The sequence below is a fragment of the Chamaea fasciata genome, unplaced genomic scaffold (genome assembly GCF_029207755.1).
Source record: "Chamaea fasciata isolate MVZ Bird 193981 ecotype frontalis unplaced genomic scaffold, bChaFas1.0.hap1 SCAF_13, whole genome shotgun sequence".
Taxonomy (NCBI): domain Eukaryota; kingdom Metazoa; phylum Chordata; class Aves; order Passeriformes; family Sylviidae; genus Chamaea; species Chamaea fasciata.
In genome coordinates, this window is record NW_027094098.1 from 714,598 (window position 1) to 738,215 (window position 23,618).

The window sequence follows — 23,618 nt, forward strand, 5'->3', positions numbered from 1 at the left end:
ACTTAGGTACTTCTTTGTGCCCCTGAACTGTTAAGCACACAAAAATACCAACAGCTTTTGCTTATAGTTGCACCGCTGGTACAGAAGACATCCTGCAATGTGTCACAGAGCTCCTGCAGCCTCACTCCTGCACTGTGGCCGGAGGAGCAGAGGATGAGCAAGGACATAGCACGGCCCCAGCACAGCATCACCCTGCCAAGCCCTGCTGGGTCATGAGGAACGGGATGGGGCTGCTCGATGGCTGTCCCTGGGGACTGGTTTGTGCAGCTCAATTGGTCCTGGCTGGCAGCTGGGGCTGGAGGCCTCAGCCAAGCGAGTGTTCGGCCCAAGGCGTCTGAGCCCTGCCATGGGCACAGCAGCCTCTTGGCTGGGGAACAACAGAGCAAAGAAAGTGTTCCTGCTACACCTGCCACGGGCTGGTGTGGGGGCCACAGCCAGAAACAGGCTCCAAAGGGACTGGATGAATTCCTGGGAGAAATTCCTACCTGCAATCACAGCCATGCCTGGCTGTGGCTGGTAGGGGCTGAACCTTTATTTCCACTGGCTAGAACTATTCCTGTTCATCTGCATCATGATGAATCCTTTCCTAGTCCCCCGAAGAGGACAATATTCATGGTTAGTCCCAGCCACCACAGGCTGTTGGACAGACCAAGAAGAGGTCTTGTGGGGACCATACTTCTCCTGTGAATTCCCTGCATCCCATCCACCATCAGGGGCCGTACGCATTACCCAGGACAGGTGGAAACAGTCATCATAATCTGCCTTGGCATCTTTTTTTTAAAAGCAATTTCCTCCCTCTGCCTCTCTGACAGAGCTGGGGAAATATTTAAGTGACCTGTCAACAGTTTTTTCATCTCCCGGAGAAGATGTTTTATCTGATCACATCTCGCCAGCCATTCTTCTTTACATGGCATCTCCTGTCTGTCCTGCTTCTCTGAGGCTGCCTCGAACAAGGTGTGGCTGCTGCTCCCCTCCACTGCAGCCAGGTGCCACAGGGATGCCAGCACACACTGAGAGGCTGTTGGAGACCCCCTGCCCTTCCAGGGATGGGATGGGAAAGCAGCACTGAGAGGAAAGCCAGCAACCCCTACACCAAACCACCAGAGTCATGGAGATGCCATGGGTGGCCCAGATGTCTTGTAGAGTGGGGGGTTGGGAAAGCCCCCTCCAGCCCCATCCCTGGTTTTTAAGAGGGAACAGCACTGATACAGGGGGTTTTTGTGAATGATTTTCTTGTTCTGCTTCTCGGCCAGACCGGCGCTACAGCGGCAAGGTTGGTGCTATAGCACAGTAATTCTCCGAGCATAATGAAAGCTGACATTATATCAAACACAATAAAGACTCTCAGTTGATGGAGATCATTCCTGAACACACAAACCCATTAAACTGAAAAAAAAAATATCAATTCTACACACTCGCCAGCCAAAAGAAAATGTGATTTGTTATCTAAAAGGGGGTTATAAACACAGCTTCAATGCACTTTCTGTGCTGTAATGAAAACTGGGTTTGAAATGGCAAGACGACTGCAAATTAGAGTATTTGATTTTATTTTCTAACTTTTTAGGTAAACCTTCTACAAGGGCAAGTGCAAGGTTACGGAGACAATCTTTCTGTTCTCAGCCGATAAGTAGGATCTGTAATTAAAGGAGAAGAAAAATGAAAGGAGGATAAGAAGACGGCATTCGCCCTTCTGATGCTGCTTTGAACACAAAGCCCTGCCTGCGTGGCCGTGCCCAGCCCACGGGAACGGCTGCCAGAGCCCACGCACGGCACGGCTCGGCACGGCTCAGCACAGCATGGCACGGCTGCCTCTCCTCTGCAGACACACGCCCAGCAGTGCTGGGTGGAGCAACAGGACGGGGCAGGATCCTGCACCTGGAGGGATGCAGCACCCAGGGCTGTACGGCCACAGCCAGGCACCTAGACATGCTGCCATGTCCCTCCTGCTTTATCCCGCACCTTTCCTGGGCAGTCAGGAGCACAGGCTCTGTTATTGCTCCTGTCCATCCCCATTTGGCAAACAGCGATCCCCTTTTCCCCGGAGTTTTGTTTCTAATGGAGCTTGAAATTATCTGGGCTTTGTTATTCCTCTTGTGCTTGCAGGCAGGGGTTACAGATGCAGGCAGCGGCGTGGGGCTGTCCAGCAGTTGTGATCCCCCTGCCACCTCCACAAATGTCACCACACCCCAAAACCACCCAGCAGTTAAACCCTGCCCCCAGCAGCTCCCACATCCACAGCTCAAGGTATGGCTATTTTTCTTTTCCAAGGAAAAAGGGCCTGCTGGGCTCTGACCCTTCAAAGGGCCCTTTCCAACATCAGAAGGTGGGGAGAGGTGGGAGGCAGAGGGGCAGCAAGCAGAGGAAGAGGGGAGCTTCCCAGTATAGTGATGGAAAATGCAGTGAGGAAGGAGACTGGGAGAAAAACAACAGTAATAAACATTTTATGAAGCAGAAAATGGCTTATAAAGAAGTCAACTTTTAAAGGCAATTTATATAATCTTGCCAAGCGCACATAAATCCAGGGATGGATCTCTGCAGCACTGGAGTGTCCCTTAAAGGCACAAATAGCTCTGGCAGCCCCAGCAGAGTGACACGCGGTGATGATGATGGTGACGGTGATGTTGCCCTGGGATGCATTCCGTGGCTGGCAGTGCAGATCTGCACCTCTGACAGCATTCCCCAGGTCAGCATGGCCCGACTCCTACATACTACGTGAGTGTGGGACACCTGAGACCCTGCTGATGCTGCTGGAATGGGGCAGGAGGTCTGGAAAAGAACCCAAGGAAAACAAAAATGGAGCACAAAAATGGGAGAGAGCTGGGAGAACATGGAGCTGGCTGGGATGTCTGACAGGCGACATGGCAGCTTGTCAGCGAGGATGGATACAAAGGACGGCAGCAAAAAATGCAACAGGACCTTTCAACACTTTTATAGGTACTTCTGCAGGTTCCTTTCCCAAGCAGCGCAGCAAACAGAGGATGGAAACCTGAGAACTGCATTGCAGGCTGGGCAGTCCCAGCACCTCCATTTGCTCTGGGCATGGTCAGCACAGGGCAGGCTCAGAACCACTGCCACGGCCGAGGGATGGACTGGGGACATCCAGAGCAGGGGGGCAGCCCTGATGTGCCTTGAAAGACAAACCCTCATGGCTCTGCATGGAGTGGAGCCAGACTATCCCAGTGGACCTCTGAATGGAAGCTTGTAGGCCAGAAGATTCTCACTGGGAAAACTGGTTGGCCAGGCCACTGCAAACGGGGAATTTTCTGTGGTTTCCTACCGTATCAGTGCCAGGTGGTTGCCGTGGGCCTTGGTGGGAGCCCACTCTGGCAACAGGACTCAGCTCTCACCTTTCCAGAGCTCCACCAGCCTTCTCCAGTGGGTGAATGTGCGTCCCTGAGAGACCCTCAGTGTGCAGGCAGGGAAGGGCATGATCTCTCCCCACAGCCTGCCCACATCCCTGCCCACCATGCCACTCTGAGCTGCCACCCAGCCCTGGAATTAGACAAGCTCAAGGGAACTCGTGAGGGTGCTCAGAGTAGCCTTGGGGCCAAGGCTACTTTTGACCAAGGAAAATGGTCTGATGTCCAAAATTGACCTGGGGACACAGCCCTGGCTTGGCACAGCCGGTAGATATGAGAGGACTGAGGGTGGATGAGCACAAGGAGCAGGGATGAAGCAGGACAGGATGAAGGGATTGTTCAGGGAACAGGGAGGCACTTGGCAAACCTGCTGAGGTGGGAGGCTGAACTCAGCTCCAGAAAGGCCAGCATGGCTGGCGTGTAGCTGGAAACTCCAGAAAACAGCAAGGAAAAAGGAACTTTCCCTGTAGAGATGGATCATGAGTGACTGCTGGCAGCAGCTCCCAGCCGTTCAGGCTCTTGCTCCTGCTTCATTTTCCCCTGGACTTCCATAGCAACCCATCTGCAGTGAGGTTTAATGGGGCAGCCATTAGCACTAATGCAGCGCAAACACTCAGCATCTGCTGCCGCCTTTGGATGGAAACACAAAAATAACCGCGCTCGCTGCAATCTGTCACCGGCTCCGGCATGGGGTGAGGACGCGACACGCTGGGAGAGGAGGGCAGAGCTGCAGCCAGGAGGAACGAGCCGAGCCGCTCGGTGGGAAGGGAGGAGAGGAGAGGAGGAGCCGGGATGCTGCGCTGCCGCCTTCCCTGCCGGCCGCCGGGGCCAGCAGCGGCAGCAAGCGGGGGGCAGCCGCAGAGCCAGCGGTGCTGGTACACGGGTCTGACCGTGCCCGGCCACTTCATGGGTGAAGGGCAGAACAAGGAGGCTCAACCCTAGCAATGAGATATACAAATCCCTTTCATCCCTCTGCTCTGCTCAGGAGCTGGGGCTGTTGCAGGCGGGGCTGAGGCAGGCAGGGCTGATGCCCAGCACCCTGGGGGCTGTGCACAGAGCTGGACCCGTCCATCATGTGTCCCAGGCAGGCCTGGGCTGTCCTGATAAAGCTGCACCGAGCTCTGTGGTGACGCATCGCTGCACATTGTTTCTGGGTGACTCGCTCCTAATTACCTTGATTAAGTGGTTGCAAACAGTGCTATTAAAAATATTTTTTTTCTATGAAAGTGGATTTCTGAAAGGTTTGTGCCGTGAATGGCAAAATGAGCCAAGAGCTCCCCAGCGCTATAGCCTTTCCCAGCATGTTTTGTGTCCTGCAATTATTCCCCGGGCAGTGGAAGGCAGCCAGGTGTGGTTGAAGAAGGAGCTCTTTGGAGCTCTTTGAGATGGCTGCAGCAGGAGCCCGTCCCTGCATTCCAGAGGATGAGCAGAAACCCCAAGCACTGCTACAAAATGCAGTGGCCTTGTGCCACCTCGGCCCACCCTGCACATGCCCCAGTCACAAGCCTGAGTGCCATGGGGTGCATGGGGCAACCACAGCCTGGGGTACCCACAGTCAAGCTTCAGGTGCTGCTCAGGGATATGTTTCCTGCCCCAGAGGACAAATGAGACTGGGTCGACATTAGGGATGAAGATGCCTGGTGCTCCCCCTGCACTTCTCTGAGCTTTCCTTGAGAGCCCCGAGCCAAGGTGCTGGTGTGGCACTTGGCAGTGGCATCAGCAGGTGCCTGCACCAAATCTTATTATCCTATTCACCTCCTCTCCACTGGCCTCTTGGCAAGAGGTGACAGCAATTCAGCAGTGCTCTCATGCAGACAGGAAGACCCCTGTGAGCTAATCCTGCTCCTTGGGTGCCCGTGGGACACAGAATCAGCCACCAGTCTCCACCCCACACAGGCCACATGGCAAATGAAAGCCAAGCAGGTGAACCCCTTGCCTTCTCTTTTGCTCCTCCCTCCTCTTCCTCTCCACAGCAAACCCTGGTTACCATCACCTCCAGCAGGAAGGTCTGTGTGAGCAGCAACAGCTCAGACTGTGAAATACCCCCCAAAACACAGCAGCACAGCCTGGCAGCGGGGCTGTCCCCTCAGAGGATGCAGGGGGTTCCTCTGAGCTGGGCAGGATGCCGCCTTACCCAAGAGGAAGGGGCTGGGTGGCTCAGGAGTATTTTTTATTGCAGACTCCATTCGCACTGGGAGAAAAACAATCTTTCCTTCCTTTTGTATTATAGTTATAATTTGAGAGCATTTCCAGACAGAATCCTTCAGGTTCCCGCTGAGTGCTATCACCGCCAGAATTACAAAGTCAAATGCAATCATTAAACCCGCGTCTTCCCTCTCCCAGCCCAGATTGCTCCTTCCCCAGGAAGAGCCCCCACCATAACTGCAGGCATGTGCCACAGATGAGCCACCGCTGCTGTCACCCCGTGCGAGGCTCCCCCCAGCACCAGCGGCTGCCAGAGATGGGGAGAGTGGGAGTCTCCTCAGCCCCCACCCCGCCGGAGCTGAGCTGTCACTTCGACCTTCACCTCCTGCCTTCTCCTCACGGTGTGTGCAGGCTGAGGCGACGCTGCAAACGAGCTCAAAATCGCTTCATTTGCTCTCATTAGCGGCGGCAGGTGGGGGGGCTGGGGCGTGCCGAGCGGTGACTCACGACGGCGACAAGAACGTGGGCCAGGAGGGATGGGACAGTGACTCCTGTGCCACGAGTCACGCCAGAGGAGGGAGGGAGGGAGGGAGGGAGGGGGTGGGAGAGGCTGGGGTGCGCCTGGAGCCTTACCCGGATGTTGTCCTGCCAGTGGTGAGCCTTCTGGAATTTCTCCGCCGCGTTGGCAAGTCTCTGCAAAACAAGTGGGAGAGGAGAAATGAGCCAAGGGAAAGCAAGAGGACCCAGGCGTTGCCCGCACCAGCCCAGGAGCGTGGGTGCTGCCCCAGCCCCCAGTATCCCCGTTTGGGGGTTCACGCAGCAGCCTGCCGCCCCTCTGCTGCACTGGCAAGGGAGCAGGAGGAGGCACTGTGGGCAGCAGCCTGGAGGGGTGTTCCAGGTTCAGGGAGCCAGTGTCTCCTGCTCGCTCCTGACTTTCCTGGAGCAGGCCAGTATCCCCAGAGGAGCTGCTGCCACTTGAACTCAAGAGGCCTGAGCCACTGCAGCTCGGCAGCTGTCAGCATCCCGCCAGAGCAGGGCAGGCTCTTGTTGCACAGGGCAGGGGCTGAACCCAGGTCTCTGTGCTGACAGCTCCCAGCCCTGTGCAGAGCAAGGCAAACTCTTCAAAAATGCCTCAAAACCCCCTCAAAATGCCCCAGTACTGGGGCCCACAGGTGCACCATACTGCTCACCCAGACTTAACCCCTTTGCATACCCATGCCCAGACTGGGGTAACCAGAGGAACCAGGATTTGCCAGAAGCAGGATGGGGCGATGCTCAGCACCGGGGCACCCTCACTGGATGCTCAGCCATGAGACCCCTCACCAGCACAGAGGGTGCAGCAGCAGGGCAGGGCTGGAGACTGGGCAGCCCCTGGAAGAAGTGCCTGGAAGAAGCTGCAATCTGGCCTTTTGTGGACTCAAAGGGGATAGACAGGGCGAGAGCTCCAGGCTTTCTACAGGATCCTCTCTGCATCTCTAAGAAAATAAAGCCAAGAACAAAACGGGCATGTTTCCCTCCAACCATCAACCAGCCCCAGGCACCCAGGTTTGTGGGCAGCAGCCTGGGGAGCTGCCTGCCAGGGCTGTGCAACCTGATCAGCACCAAAATCCAGTGGGAGGCAGCCCGGTGTCCTGAGCCAGCCCACGGAGCCAAGGGCCACCCAGACCCCTGGGTGCTGCACACTGACTGCTAACAGGGGCATGGGGTTTGTCTGGCCATGCCGTACTCAGCACAGGCTGCTCCCCACAAGTCTCCCAGGGAATACACACTGCCAGGCGACAGCTCCAGGGGCCAATCTGTACAGGGCTAACAGCCCGTGAGGCTTGGAAGGCAGTTGCAGTCCCTAGAGGGCTCCCTAGAGAGTTAGAGGGAGACAGAGCAAAGACGGACCTTACAGCACAGGCTCCTGCCTTGCCTGCTCCTCATTCCCCTGCAAATGCATTTCCCCAGAGGGGGATGGACATGCTCTGCTCCATGCAAGTGGTGCTGGCGGCCAGAGCATGGGGAGAGAAGTGAGCCCTGGCTGTTTTCAGACACTGAACTGGCTGGGAGAAGGAAGGAGCACTGACAATGGGGTGACATCGTGGGCTAAATAACACCCCCGAATCACCTGGGCAGCACCACAGAGATTCACATCATGAACACAAGATTCCCAGTACTAGTACACACATGATTTCCATGCCATGAACCACAAATCCAAGGATGAAAGAGCACTCCTTTTCTCAGGGATGTGGCAGGCTGGTGGGAGCCCGCAGGGGCAGCAGTGAAGTCCCTGGGAAATTATTTCCCCAGGGCCTGAACAGTGGCCAGCTATATGAGCACACACACATATGAGCCCTGGGCACAGCCACAGGTCACAGCTGCTGTCCCCACTGTTCACTGGTTTCTCCAGCACTCCCATCAGCACACAGGGATGCAAAATGTCTCAGCCCCTTCAGGGAAAAGGAAGCCCCCCGTGCCACAGCGTTCCCATTGCCCATGCAGGAGAGTGGCAGCCCCAGCCCCGGCAGGGTGGCTTGAGCAGGGCTGTGGCAGCAGTTGCTGTATTTCTGTATTTCTGTGAGCGTGGCAAAGCACAGGCACTCAAAAGTAAAGTGAAAGACATCACAGATCTGGCGCTCCCCAGCCTGAAAATGCTTGTTCTTATCAGATGCAGGGAAACACGAATCCATCACTGCATAATCTCAGCACGTACTGGTCGAAACTTTCCTGTTTAATCTTTTCTCTTTCTCTTAATCTTGATTTCCAAATCAAAGTGCTTGCTTTCAGTGGCCAGCATCCAAGGGGAAAGATCAGCTATCAGCTGAAGCAAAATCCTTATGGCTCCAGTGGCAGGCAGAAGGGAATGAGAAACAACATGTGGCTGGACAGAAAAGCCAAGTGATATGAATTTTCAGGGCAGTTTTTCATGGTCTCCCCTGCACAGCCACATCCCTGCCTCCAAGAGCTGCCTAGAAAATCCGTGGCCCAATTCTGTACCTCATCCCCCCCAATCTTTTGTGCTCTGTTTATATATTGAGATGGCTGATTAAAGACAAGCATTTATTCTGAGTCGCGTTTAAGGCAGCGGTGATGAAATATGCATTTTTCTATACTTGATAAGAGTGTGTTTGTTTATTACGGGCTGGGGTAAGATTTATGGACATCTTTAACTATTCAACGCCTTGTGCAAAGCGCCTGGAGGGTTGCAAATGGTGCAGTAAGGGAGGGCTACACCCAGGAACGACACCTCGACATAAGATATTTTTCCATTGGAAAATGTCAATTTGTCAAAGTCAAACCAGATGCAATTTTGGTTTAAAAAAAAAAAAGGAATTCCAGATGTTCTTGTTTGATAAATAGCACGTTGCAGGAATAGGGGAGCCCACAGCAGGATGGCACAGTCACAGCAGGGTGCTGTGCTGGCTCCTGGCCACCACTGGATATTCATCCAGAAGTGCCTCCAGAGTGCTCCAGCTGTTGCTCCTGGAGCATTTTCCTCACTAAAGACATTTCCTCAAGTCCCATGAGCAAGATGGTGACTGGGAGGAGAGAGGGGCCAAGCGGGCAGCCAGCCATCCTTCCTCTGTAACAGTGGATCCTCTGCAGGGGACAGACCTGGAGTGATGCCACGTGGGGCTCCCATGGGGGCAGTCCCATCCTGTCACATCCCTGACTGGTGCTAGAGGGAGCCCATCCAGCCCCTGGCAGAGATGGGCTGCTGACATGAACAGGATGGGTGATTGCTGGATTCAGGACCCTCCAAAACTGTGCCAACACCAACGGGTCCCCCAAGGGGGCTATCTGGGACAGCAGGGCCTGGGGCTGTTTGTTAGGGCAGGGTTTGTTGCTGCTCCCACAAACCCCACTGACAGCTCCCCAGGGAAGGTGACAGATCTGCATGGAGCCACACACTGCTGCAGGACACCCCCATTAATGCCAAAATGAGTTCATCGTGAATAATGTTACTGTGATCGATACAGCTCAAGGATTATTTCTAATCCTTAATAATGATTAAACCATTATTTTTCAAGTGTTACAGATCAATCAGACCAGCTCAAGGTGTGCTGCGTGCAGGGACTGTGAGATGCCCAGGAGGCAGGCAGTGCACTGGAGAGCCTGGCAGAGTACAGGGCAGGCACCAAAACCTCTCCAGATTTCAGACCTGGGGTTGTCAATTGTTCAAACTGCAATAAAAAAATAGAGGAATAACCAAAAATAAAGCATGGGTGTGAAATACCGGCAGATTTCCAGCAGGCTGTGGTGCAGAGACTGTCCTGGCACTTTAAGGAGCACAGTTCTTTCCCCAGAAGTCACCCAGGGCTAAGGACAGGAGATTTAGAGGCTGAAAACAGTGAATTGAAATGACTCTGAAGGTCATGAAAGGCCAGCAGGAGATTTGCAAGGGATTGGTGTCTGGAGATCCCGACAGCGACAGCGGGGTGTGCGAGGGGGAAGGTGCTGCAGGGGCTTATTGTGCCCCGGACTCATTTGTATTCTGCAGGGAGCTGCTCTCTGCCTCGCTGCTCACCAGGGCAGATCTGTCAGGAGCTCCCTACTCAGCACACCAGCTCGCCTGGGATTAAGGAGCCTTGGGGATGCCATGGACTCTCGATGGGCAGGTGGCAGCAAAGGTGGCATGGCTGGGCACACGCAGACACCCAGGGGTGATGCTCACCTCCTCTCTGCCAGCCGCTCTCCCCCATCACACTTGGGGCTATCCTGCATGGCTCTGATATTTTTACACAGATTCTTTCCAAAGCAAACTGGTCCAATGATTTACTAAATCTCTTCTGCCAGCCCCACCGTGGCAATAAGCATGCCCTGGCTGCTCCTGCCTCAGTCAGATCAGTGGGTTTAACTTGGGAAGCAGCAGAGCAGAGCCCAGGGAGGCCAAAGACCAAGGCTGGATTTATAAAACAGGATTACAGCCAACACTCTGCAGAAGGAGGCTGAGCAGCCCCGTGTAACAGCAGCTGTGCCACCCCTGTGTCCAAGCCTCCCCACAGGTGCCCCAAGCCTATGTGGATGCTGGGGATGCTCCCCAGGCAGTCTGGGATGGTGTTCCTGGCCTCTCCCCACAACCAGTGTGGAAGCCCCAGCCATGGCCCATCACACAGCTTGTGTGTGCCTAGGGATGTTTGCTCCAAGGGAGAGCCACTCCTGCTAAACCTTCATTTAACTCCCTCAGCAAGACTCTTATCACCCTCATCGCAGCACCTTGCCCAAGGCTCTGAAGTGCATAAACCTCCTGCAGCCCAGCACACAGCTGGGAGGGGAGATCTTCACTGGAGATTCAAACACACTCTGCTACCAGGCCAGGGAGTGCCACACAGCATCACACCTTCCAGCCATCCTCCCAAGGCAGGAAACTGCTGGTGAAAGGTTAAGGCAAGAAGGTGATATTAAACACACGTGACAAAGCTGAGGAACCCAAGCTGCAGGCAGGAACATCCCCCAGGGGCTGGTTTTGCAGCTCTTCCTCCTCCGTAGTGAAGGAATGAGGATGGCACAAGCCCTCTCCTCTGCTACCAGCCCCTCTTCCATGGAGAGGGCACCCTGAAGCCTCACCTGTTACTGCAGAGCATCTGGAAAGGCAAAAGCCCATTCCACGTGCTTCACGTCTCCGTCCTTTCTTCTTGCATGCAGCGGGGCAGAGTGCACTTCCTCATGGTGCCACCTCCTGCCACCAGCTCCAGGGTGCCTTGCCCCCAGCTCTCCCTCTCATCCCCAGCATGTTCTCTCCCCATTCATGGAATGCACCCCTAAGCAAACCCTACCAACAGTGTGCACGTCACTGTCAAAAAACGACCAACCAGTGACAAAAGACAACAACCCCCTTATGCACACACAGCTGTCACGGTTGTAGCTGGCATGCAGCTACCAGATAAATATGGCCATATTGGACCCCCAAACCCAACCAACCTAGAAGTAAAACAAGTCCTCAGATGAGGCAGGGATAGGTTGGATTCAGACCCAAGCAGGGACCTCAGCCAACCATGTTCCATCCAGAAAGCAGACATACCACTGGTCAAGGAGCTGGGCGGTGTTAAAACCCAGACCAATCAGTGTCTGGACCCGGGAGTTTTGAACTTTCTGTATAAGGAGGTCCTGAACAATAAAACGTGCTGCTTGTCTTATGATCAAGAGGACTTGAGTCATGATTTTCTGTCTCCAACCACATGTAATAGTAGGGAATATAAATCTTGAGTAAACACTGAAAAGCAGCGAAGCATCTCATCCTGTAATAATCTCCGAGACAGTTGATCCCAGGGCTCTTATTACCCCCCACAGCCGTCATCTGAAATCCAGTCGGCAGCAGGCTCAGCCACAGCTCAGTATTGATCACAGAGGCAGCTTCAAATATGCCGCGGCATTTTTCTTTCAAAGCACTAACTTGTTTGTCAATAACTCCCTTGGCTGTGAGGAAGGAGAGGGATGGATAGAGCCCATCTCTCCTTCCCTTGTGCCTGGATACGACCTGTGCATGAGGAAGGATGGGGCTGGAGCCAGCACGGGCTGCTAACATTCTCGTGCCCACGGGAGGGCAAATAAAGCCCCAGGGATTAGCAAAGAGCACGTGGTAAATCCTCCAAAGGCTCCCAGACGTTGGTTCTGTACCAGCTGGTGCTTGCTGCTGGGGTCTGGCAGGGCAGGGAGCAGGGACACCTCTGCAGAGCCAGCCCTGCCAGCAGTGAGGTCACAAGTGCAAACCTGGAGCTAAACCAGAGCCAGAGCTGCTGCAGACCCCATATGGGGCAGTGGCACAGCCAACATCTGGCACTGGGGACCTGGGATGAGCCCCAGAGCCACAACTCCCATCATTCTACTGAGCACCTCAGTAATTCACGGCTCTGCAGGCCAGTAGCATGTGGCTCTTGTTCCTCTGTCAGCATTTCTCATTTCTTCTTCTTCTCCAGGGCCACAATTTTTACGAATAGGAAATACCAGCACCTTCCTGACAATCACAGGGAGGGGAGGAGTGAAACATCCCCAGAAGAGAGGTACCAGTGTCTTCGCTGAGATGGTGAGGAAAGGGAAAGCGTTGCTGCTCAGGGTGTTTCTCTTACCCCAAAATATTGCTCAGGTCTCCAGAAGGACATAACTTCCCACAAACAGCAAAGCACCAAGGGCAAAAGGACAGCGCTGAGCACCAGGCATCCTGCGGCACAAACTCCGCTCTCTTCAGCTCTTCTCCCCTTGCAGAAAAAGCCTCTCTCTGTTACCCTTCTCCTGGAGTTCCTGTGCTCCATGAGGGTGGATACTTGCTTTCCAAAATCACAAGCAGAGAGCAGCTCTGCCCCTGTTCCCTGTCAGCCAGGAGGGGAGAAGGAGGGCAGGAGCACCGTGCCCTGTAAACCCATGGGGACACTTGTCCCTGAGGACCAGCAATAGCAAAACCTCAGCTCAGCTGCTCAGACCCTCCTTGGCTCCTGCCTCATCCCTCCTGGGGGAGGAAGGGCTCACACCAGGGTGTAGGATCTGTCCCCACCTCCATCAGCAGTGAGACAGAGCATGGCAGGCAGGATGGAGGGATGAGGCCAGGAACAGGTGCAGGCAGGCTTGGCCTCTCTCACTGTCCCCTTCCTCTGAGTGGAGTCAGCAGAAGGAGCATTTGGCCACACTGGCATTGCCTCATCCCGCATCCTCCCGCCTTTCACCCTGGACATATGGCAGCAAACTTTGCTCTTGCATTAGAGATGACTTTAAACAGTACTGCTAAATATCATCATGCTCAAGTCCTGCTGGAATGTGCTGCTATCCGGCTTTGGGATGCAGGTGGTCCCTTGGGAAGCCAAACCAGGTGCACTTGCCTGCTCTGCTCAGGATATGAGAAAAATCCTTTTCCTCCATCCCCTTTGCCACACTATTTGCAGTCACGGTAGCCTTTTGCATCTTCTTTAGTTAATGGAGAGGAAAGCAGGGACCTCTGCTCTGAAATCCCAACATTCAGCCAGAGGAGAGCCAAGCAGGAGTATTCAGCTGCCCTGTGGCAGCACAGTTCTCCAAGCTGTCCGTGCCCAGCAACTTTAAATGGTGATCATTTCACACCTCTTGCTCTCTTTTGGAGCACCAGCTCACAAGATGAGCATGGCAGAGAAAGCCCAGTCTCTTCCTGAAGCAAGTTCCTACCATTTCCACAGTAGGCAGATCCGTAAAAGTCTAAAATTCTGGGTGTTAAGGAAAAGAAGTCTCTCTTGAGTTGAAGCTGGAATATTGATGGCTGCCTCCCAGGAGGTGCTGACGAGCTGGGGCATGTCAGCAGCATCCCAGAGGGGTGAGGGATACAAACCACCTGAGAAACGTGGCTCCACAGTTGTTTTTTGCTTGTGGGTGGGACAGATGTGTCCCAGCAGTGTCAGGGCTGTCCATCCCAACCCAAGCCCCTCCACGGTGGGCTGCCAGGCTGCCACCCACAGCTCTTGTCATTGCCTGCTTTGGCAGGGTCCTGCCCTGTACGGCAAGACAGCAGCAGGGACAGGGAGGGTGAGCTACTGGGCACAAACACAGCATCCTGGCACAGTGCAGGGCACCTGCCAGAGCTCTGCCACCACTGGAAGGGCTTGGGGACTCTCCTGCTGGGTGACAAGCAGCTGCTTGCTGCACAATAAGGTTTCAGATGACCAGAAATAATTCAGGTCAAGATGCATTTGCTGGAAGGTCAGAGCTGGGAACTGTGACAGCAGGCGATTCACCAAGCTGTGGAGGAGGAGACAGTGCTGCCCATGGCTCCTTCCATCTCCTTTCCCCCCATGCCAATATGCTGTGGCTCCAATGGGAGGGGTGACTGGAGGGACATGGCTCCCACAAAGAATTTTTGGAGATGGTCCCTTCTGGCATGAGGTCCCAGGGCAGGCTCAGCTTTCTGCAGTGTTGGAAGTGTCAGCGTGTTAGTCACAATCTCAGCCCACTGCTGCAGCCCCATCTCCTCCCAAATACATTCCAAACATTCAAAAAAAAACCAACCAGTGCTCCCTAAACCACACTCAAATATCCTGTGGACCTCCTGCTACAATCACCAAGAAAGACTTGTCACAGTTCAAAATCCATTACAATAACCACAAGGCATTTCAGCAGCAATTATAAGAGATAGTTGCACTTAAAAATCAATTTTACTTAGAGCTTGGAGAAACAGGGGTTTTTAAAAATAAAGGAAAAAAAAAAAAGAAGTGATACAACTTGTCATTTGGGCAGGAGAAGGAGAAATTTGCCTGGCCAGATCTTAGCAGCCAGAGTCTTCAAAGAAAAAAAATAAATCCTTCCTTATCATAATGCTTGTGTATTTTGGACAAATAAGTTCCACATGAAGATGAGAAGAAGTTCAAGGAGTGGCTCTCCCTTCCCCGTGGTTCCCCATATGGTGCCAGCAACACAGAAGCTCCTGTGAGATGCAAGAGGGCATCCCTGAAAACCCAAAATACAGCCTGCATCCTGGCAGGCCCCTGAGTCCCTGCTCCATGGGCATGAAGCCTTTCAAGCCTTTGAAATCCTCCCCTTTAGCTCTCTGCCTTTCATTCAAGCGGCGGCTGTTGAAAGTTTGTACTGGAAACCACTTACAATTGATTTATTTTAAGGCATCACCTCTTGCTGCGCTGTGATGTGCGAGCTCTAAAAAGCACCTCGTTTATTATCTGCTGCCACTCGGGGATTTCCATGTGGCACATCCCAGCACAGCCAGAGCTTCTCTGCTATCAGATTTTTATCCTAAGGCAGGTTTTCAGCGTACACAAAATCCCACAAGAATGCCCCAAAATACCATCACGCCACAAACATGGCAAACCCTGAGAGAAAGCCACAAAACTTCCCCACTTGAAACCCTCCAGGGACACATGTGACATTTTTCTGATGTCCTCCAGTGCCATCAGCCACCCTCCTGCTGCCTGAGAGGGGTTGGACACACTGAGCAGCTACTCAGGCCTCCACTGCCACTGTGCTAGGAACACGAGCAGAGCAGTTGACATTGTCAGTTTTAAACACCAAAAAAACACAACTGCATTGCAAAAAGTCATAGAAAGGACATTTTAGTGGTATTTTGCTCTAAAAACAAGGACAGTAGTTGGAACCAGCTTTGCTCAAACTTTCAGAAAAACAGCAAACAAGCCCCAGTGGCTCCAGGTGAGATGGGGAAGTTTCAGGGAGGTGGGAGGAAACAAGTTCAGGAGGCCACCAAATGGCTGTTCCCAATGTGACAGCTCACACAGTGACCTCAACACTCATCCACCTCCCCATGGGGCAAGGGGCAGCCTCCAGGCTGCCAGGACCCGTTCTTATCCTGTTGAAACACCCTTTTTTGAGATCAGGGTGCTCACTCCCTTTCTCCTGGCCCTTCAGCTTCCTGCTCTTTGGCAGAGTTCAAACCTCCAGCTCTTCAGACCTCACTGCTCTTTGTCAAGATGTCCCAATGTGCCTTCCCACTCCTGTGCCTTCTTATTCAAAGCCCCAAATCCTCACACGGTATTTCCCTTCAGTCCCCACCCCTGTGTTGATGCTAAGAGACCACCGGACAAATCCAGGTTATGCTGATGGAGCAGGGTGGTTGCTGCTTTGCTTCTGCCCATCCATTCACCTATTCTCTCTTGTCTGGAGCCTAAAATTTCAGTGTTGTTCAACTGTGCCAGCAAGCCCCATTTGTGGCCCAGCTTTCTCAGTTGCAATGAAAGAAGGAACCGAACAGAACAACCATCACGGATGCACGGGGCTCTGATGTATTCAACAGATGTATCCACTCCACTTCAGCCCATATCTCCCTATTCTCTGGTTTACACAGACTTCTGATACTATGTCACGAGTAACATAACTTGCCCAAAGGACTTCAATACAGGTCCTCGTCTGACTCTGTAATCCTCCTAATTTCTTTCTTTCCTTCCTTCTCTTTGCTTGTGCAAGGAGAGCAACTCTCATTGCGCGCTGCGAATCTGGCTCCTGCCTGGCAGATGTGATGCCCAGAAGGTGTTGGTGCTAATAAAGACCCTATAAGGAGAGCTCAGCTTCTCCTCCCCTCCTGCAGCAAGCCTGACTGCCTTCCATTCCCATGGGGAATAAAGAGAGACCCAAGCCAAGGAGAAGGACTCAAAGCACGTGTCCTGAAACCAGGACAACTTGCCACTACACACATTTCTTAGGTTTTGTCTTTATTAAATTTGCCTGAGATATGTCCTCTCTACAGACCAGCCCCTGGGAAGCCTCTCCCTTCCTGGAGGCACATGGCACAGATGGAGACCCTACAACCCTCCCTTGGGGTCTGTGTTCGTGGGGAGAAATCCTTCCCAGCTCAGGTTTTCCCTGTGACAACACTCGGCTGATGCAGCAGCTCCCCAAGGGAACTTGCAGTGCCCTTGCCTCTGTCCTGCTCCAGGAACATGTTTTGCTGTTTCTGTTAAACCCAAAACTCAAGGCAACTTGACACTTTCTGTTTTAAAGACCGAGGTGGGGGAGGAGAAAGCGTGGAGGAGCTTCCCTAAGGGAAAAGCCATCAAGTGGAACAGGTTTTCAACAACTACAAGTTTCTTGACCTTTTCCACAGTCATATCTTTAATGTTTCATGGATGGATTTGATAAAAAGAAAAAATTAATAAAATAGATTTCATTTTTTAAAAAAGGTCAGGACACGTGTTACAGGGAAAAACTCATTTAGGTCCCTACCTGATGCCGAGGAGCCCTCCCCTGCCTCCCACCCAGGGCACTCCAGCCCAGGCATTTACCTCCTCACCTTTCTTTTCATCATATTCAGGCTTTGATCTCTTCTGGACTTTTCTCTCCCCTGCTAGACATGGAATCGGGTACCATAAGCATTCAGAGATGCTGACAAATGCTTGGGAGTCACAAATATTTGGTGGGATGTTGCACATCTAACTTGGACAGGCAGTCAGTGAGCTCAAATGTGGAGAAGATGCTTGACCAGCCTCCAGCACAGCTCTTCTACCTGCAGCTGCTCAGCCTTGAGTCCAAAGTTCTCCCCAAATATTTTGACAGATGTTGAGGCTGTTGCCATGCTCAAGCCATGCACAGCAGAATACCAACATTTGCACTCTCTTGTCCGTGATTTCACAGCTCCTGCACCCACCCCATGGATATCACATCTCTTATCCCGATGGAAAAGAACTTAGATCCCACCTGCTGTGTCTGAGCTCAGACTTGTCCAGAGCAAATACAGCAAAATAAATTTCCCAAGCACAGAGCCAATCCCTGCTGATCAAGATGTCTTAAAAAATAAATGGTATTTAATAGCAGCTCCATCCCAGCTGGCCCAGCGGATGTTCCCAGAGACTCAGAAACAAAAGCAGCCTGGACGCGACGGACATTTCTATTATTAAGCCCACTCTACAATTAGAGAAGACTTCTGTCCAACTTTTGCCTCTTTTCACCATTCCCTCCATTTTTTTTTTTTAATTCACTAAGAACAAAATATTATTCATCAAAGTTTGCAAAAAAACCTGCAAATGGCTGCGATAACATCATACTAAGTTATTAAGTGGTGACAATGGGGGACAATTACAGTATATGGTCCATTATACAGCACTGCTGTCGGGATGAATCAAAGTAAAACACCCTGTGAATGGCGAGGAGCTTATTAACAGGAACATTGGTGTGCCAGAACATAATACCTGCATTCAGCCCCAGAGTTAGTGCTGAGCTGCTGCTGCTGGTGGGGACTGCAGAGGAAAGTGGTGGAAAGGGCTGGCAGCTCCACTGCACTGCTCGAGGCGTCAGCCCCATGGATGGATCCTCAGTGCTTAAATATGGAGAAAGGGCAAAACCTCAGTCCTGGCCCATCACCATGCAGTGTCTCCCGCTCTAAATCTGCTTCTGGAAGGCTCAGAAGATTTTTGCAATGGCTCAGCCAAGCACAAGCAGACAAGGATTTCCCTCAACTCCCACCCGGATCAGGAGCATCCTCTCTGTGCTCACCAGCACCCCAGAGGGTCTCTCATCCCTGCCTTTTGGGCAAGGAGTGTTCCACCACTATCAGCAAATCTTTGCAGGTGCCACTCAGAGGTGTTGGGACACCATCACCTGAGGCTGCCCCTTGCCTGCAGCAGCAGGTGAGGAGGGCCATGATGCTGGCAGATGCATGAACTAAATTATCTGTGAAAATTCTCTTTTGTTGGGAAGGGAAACTAAGCAAGCTGCATGCCTTCTTCCAGAGCACAGCAGCAAAATTCCCAGGTTGGGGTGTGCTCAAGGACTAACCTGTGGGAAGAGCTGGCTTTATGCTCTTCCTCCCAGGCTCTGCAGCCCCCTCACACCTGGATACTGTTCAGGTAGGTCTTGCCCCTTCCCTCTCTGCTGGCCTGAATTCTTGCCAGCGGTGAAACCCTGCTCTCCTTTGCCAGTGCTGGGTTTCCTGCTGCTCCAGCAGCTCTGGTTTGCTCCTTCTAAGATGTTATTTTTATACTTCCCTTAAAATACAACACTAAGAGAGGCTTCTTGACTATATTAACATTAGGAATCTAATCAGCAATCAGACAGCTCATAATTTTCTGATTAGCTCTGATTATACTCAATCTTTACGAATGGAAAAAAAAAAAAAGAGGGAAAGAGGAAAAAAAACTTAGAAGGAAAACTATAAAAATATTCTCTGCTCAGTTTTCCCACCCTGATTCCCTTGACGAGGCACAGAGTCATAGGAACTGCTCTGCTGTTCCCAGCTAAGAAGGCACAGCGCCACAGTGACCTGCCAAGACAGTGCTGGTCAGTAACCTGGTGCCATCACACTGCTGATCTTCATCCTTCCAGGCTTGGCTGGGACATTGTCCCGGAAAGGGGCTGCTCAGGGAATGGAGAAGACATCAAGGATGCCAGACCTGCTGACAAACCCAGAGGAGTGTTGTGAGCTCTGCTCTCAGGCCAGACATCTCCAATAATCTGCTAAAAGACAGGGTAAAGTGATGCCACAGAGAACGGACATGATGTGTGTGTATCCAGAGAATGGAACCTCTCCAGGTGATGAGGAGGAGGAGGAGGCTGAAGAACTTTGTGAGATGAGGCCATGGCCACACACCAGCTTGGCAGGAGACGATTGGTGCTTTGTGGCAGCCCACAGAGAAAGCTCCCAAGGATTCAGGATCTGAGGACTGCCAGAAGGTGGGAGGAAAATGAGCACATGGCCTGAAGGCCCTGGGCAGGAGCAGAGGACGCCCCAGCAGGCAGTTTTACCTGCAGACCAGGTGGCAATGGCAGAGACCAGCAATGGCATCTCCTCTGAGCATCCTACAACAGCAGGGCTTTTGTGAAGGAGGAGAAAGGGATGTCCTGGTGCTGAGCCTCACAGCTGCAGCCAGGAGGGAGGAAACTGAGGAGCAAGCCAGAGGAAGGAGATCTAAACCAACCCCTCTAACAGATTTAATCACTCGCGTGCGCTCTGCGTGGGAGATTCACTCCTGACCGCAGCAAGCGATCAGCTGATGCTGTGAAGCATGAGATTTAATTATTTGTATCATATCCATGGCCTGCATAACTACAAATGATATTAATGGTGATAAAATTGTCCAGCTGGCTCTTCAAACCCATCACTACCCTGACTCGCTGCCTCCCACGGCAGGGATGTGCAGCCTTGCAGGGCCCATCCACCCAACAGACACCATCTGGAGCGACCATCCCTTGTCCACACGGGATTGCTGAGCACAGAGCACGTGCTTCCTGTCTTGGAGACAGTCTGGGTAATGAGAGGGGCTCTGTCAGAGCACTGCCTGGCTCTGTATTTGCAGCAGCGTAGCTGAACCTCTGCAGAGCTCACGCCTGCTCGCAGGCTGGGCAGACACTTTGCTGGGGAGGAGAGGGCAGCCCCGTCTCCCTCCAAGCTGCTCTCTGCTCCAGGCTGTTCCTCAGGGGCACTGGCAGAGCTGCCAGGGAAAGCACTGCTCCTCACCTTGGTCAAACCAAATGGGTTACAAAGATCTGCACTAAGCAATCAACCTGCAAAAAACAGAGTACAGCAAAGTAGAGTAGAACAGTTCAGGTGGAAGTGACCTGAGGTAATCATCTTGTCCAATTGCAAGACTAAGGGACACCTGCCCACTTTCAATCCAAAGAATTCAACTGTCAAAGTAAATGGCCCAGGTCAGAGCAGAGCAGCCACAGTGCTCCCAGCAGTCTGACTCCACTCTCCTGTAGAACTCCTTAGCTGACGCCTCCAGTCATTTTTACCATGGCTTCAAAGAAAAAAAGATTGAAATTCCCACTTGAACTAAACTGTGGAGAAGGAGAAGGTGCAAACACCCCAGGGCTTGGCTCTCCCAACATGCTTCACCACAGCATCCCAAATGGCCAGCAGGGTTACCCTATCACCTTCCAGCCCAGCAAAGCAGGTGAGGCCCAGGAGGAGGTTGTACCTGCACTGGAGATAACAACAGAGAGGACTGATCCCTTTCAGGGACTCAAGCCCTCCCATAGCAGATGCAGTGCTCAGCACCCAGTGGAACTCTTACTGAATTATCTCAGTGCACACACTAAAACCCACCCCAGTTCCCATGCACAGGTGTCCCCACTCCCCACTCTAGGTAAGACTCCTCTTCACACTCCAGCCACAACCACAGAGCTCTCTTTCATGAAGCAATTGCCAGAGCTGTCATTACTTTGAGGTGACCTCTAGGAAAAAAAAAAGTTCAAGTTTAAAAAGAAAATCTCTCTGGGTAATGCTATGCAAATTGCCAGCGAGGCAATCAGGCTGACTTTTAAACACTGGCCCCTGTCGAAGGGCTTACAAGACAGTCTTATTGTCTTGCTATCAATTTGCATCTCATTACCCACAATGCACCTCTCGTTGGAGGTAACCTTTTGGGGAACACGCCACGGTGGCGAGGAGCCCGGGGACACTGTGGTCACTCCTGCCTGCAAAGCTTTCCTGTGGCCCAGCACCTGAAATGTGATGGGTGAGGGGCCAGGTCACTGCCAGCCACCTGCTGACCTTGTGCCAGACACCGTGACCTTGGGCCACTTCTGTCACCTCCTCTGAGGGCTCTGCCCACGCTGGCTGTCCCATGGACACAGGCACCCTGTGTGTCCTTTCCACCGGGTTCACCAGCCCCCGTGGTCCCCAGAGGTTGCACGGTAGCAGTTTTTCTCCACCCAGCTGATCAAGGCCATTCAGGATGTTCCTAAAAGCCTTTGCACGCTTTTGCACATCTCTGCCAACCCTCCCCACCTTGGGGAGATGGTGCCAAAATAGCATTTTTTGATAGGAAGGAAATCTGCCGTGTCCTTGTCCTCGTCCTCAGCCTGCTCCTGCTTCTTCAGCCTCCCCAGCCTCTGCCGCAGTCTCCCACACCAGGTGCCTCCACCTTCCTCTCCATTCCCACCAATTTGGGGTGACAAAACCAAGTTCTTAGCAATCATCTCACCTACACGAATCATGAATGCCCCGACTAAGATGCCCTTGACACACTGCGGCAGGGAGGCCGCCTGGCCACACCCCACATTACTTGGCCTCACCCCACGGCCACCTGCAACGAGAACCTTTTGTTCTCCAGGACAGGAACAAGCCACGGGTCTCCATGTCCCTTTTGTAAGGTCATTCATCCAGCTCAAGCAGCCAGCACGGGCATCCTGCCTCCAGGATACTCGGTGCATGCTGCCTTGGGTACCCCTGCAGCCAGGCCAGGCAGTGGCTGGGAAGCTGCCCAGTGGAAAAGGACCTGGGGGTGCTGGTTGGCAGCAGCTGAATGTGAGCCCAGGTGGGCAAGAAGCAATGGCAACTGGCTTGGATCAGCAATAGTGCGGTCAGCAGGACCAGGGCAGTGACTGTCCACCTGTACTGGGCACTGGTGAGGCTACACCTCGAATCCTGGCTTCGGTTTTGGGCCCCTGATGACAAGAAAGACACTGAGGAGCTGAATCACGTTCAGAGAATGGCAGTGGATCTAGGGAAGGGTCTGGAGCACAGGTCCTGTGAGGAGTGGCTGAGGGAGCTGCTGGGGCTCAGCCTGAAAAAAAGGAGGCTCAGGGGGGACCTTCTGACTCTGTACAACTACTTGAAAGTTCTAGACAGATGGCTGTTGGTCTTCTTGCCCAGGGAACAAGCAATAGGACAAGAGGAAATGGCCTCAAGTCGTGTCAGGGCAGGTTTAGATTGAATATTAGGAAAAAATTCTGCACTGAAAGGGTTGTTAAGCATTGGAACAGGCTGCCCCAGGGAAGCGGTTGGGTGTCGCCTTGATCTTTTCCAGCCTTCTGATGTTTGCATTTTTGTAGTGGAGTTTTTCACCATCTTTTAGGTAAACAAAGTGATTGTTTATCATTCCTCTCTTGATGGACTTCTAGTTTGACCAGTGTGGTTGGAGAGGTGTCAACCTCGTTTGTCCAGTCCCTGGTCATTGTCCAGAATCTGTATAAATCGAGCTCGAAAATAAACTACCCTTCTTTTTTGCTCTAACAACTGTCTTTGTGTGTGTGTCCTTCATTTCATGTCCTCTAGTGACAATTGGGTTACCATCTCTGGAGGGATTTAGCAGACAGTAGACGTGGCTCTTGGGGACATGGTTTAACGGTGAACATGGTGGTGGTCAGGTTAGAGTTTGGAGTCTCATCTTAGAGCTCCTCTCCAACCTAATCAATTCCATGGTCCAGCCAAACTGCTGACACAATACAAGCACCCTCCTGCCCTGGCAGACCCTGGCGGACCCTGGAGGACCCTGTCAGCAGCATCCCCACCTCCTCCTGCCCCCAGGGCCGGCTCAGCCATGAGCACCTCCCTCAACAGCCCCGTGCTCCCTGCAGCAGCAGCAGCAGCCAGGGTCTCTTTCACTCGCTGTTTTCCTTCTCCCCATGAACTGTGCAGTGTGAGAGCTCCCCAGGGAAGCCCAGAGCTGCCCTGCCCTGCCTTTGGCAGGCTCCCGGGCTGCCTGGCTCCCCGGACCCGCCTGGCACGGCCGCGTTGCTAAGCACTGGCGGGGCCAATGCGCGGTGCCATCCCCGCCACGGCCAGGGGTGCCAAGGCAACAAAGGGACTTCTAACAGGCGAGGAAGAAAATCCAACTGCTTAAAATCCTCCTGAATAATGGTGCTGCCTCCCCGATGCTCAAATCAGATGCAGCACTTTGTTGTTACGATAACTAAATACAGAAGATTTGAACAGCTGGAAACGCAGCAACAATATTTAAAAGAAGTTTTTTTTTTCTTTTTTTCTTTTTTTTTTAA

General features: G+C 52.7%; 1 protein-coding gene across 2 annotated transcripts in view; it reads right to left on the minus strand.

The window, feature by feature from the left end:
* Nucleotides 1–23,618, minus strand: part of CACNA2D2 (calcium voltage-gated channel auxiliary subunit alpha2delta 2) — a 213,135-nt gene that overhangs the window by 36,984 nt on the left and 152,533 nt on the right. For both annotated transcript variants that reach the window (XM_066195050.1, XM_066195049.1), the window contains exon 4: nucleotides 6,138–6,197. In XM_066195050.1, coding sequence (XP_066051147.1) covers nucleotides 6,138–6,197 — 60 coding nt within the window. The remainder of the gene's footprint in view (nucleotides 1–6,137; nucleotides 6,198–23,618) is intronic.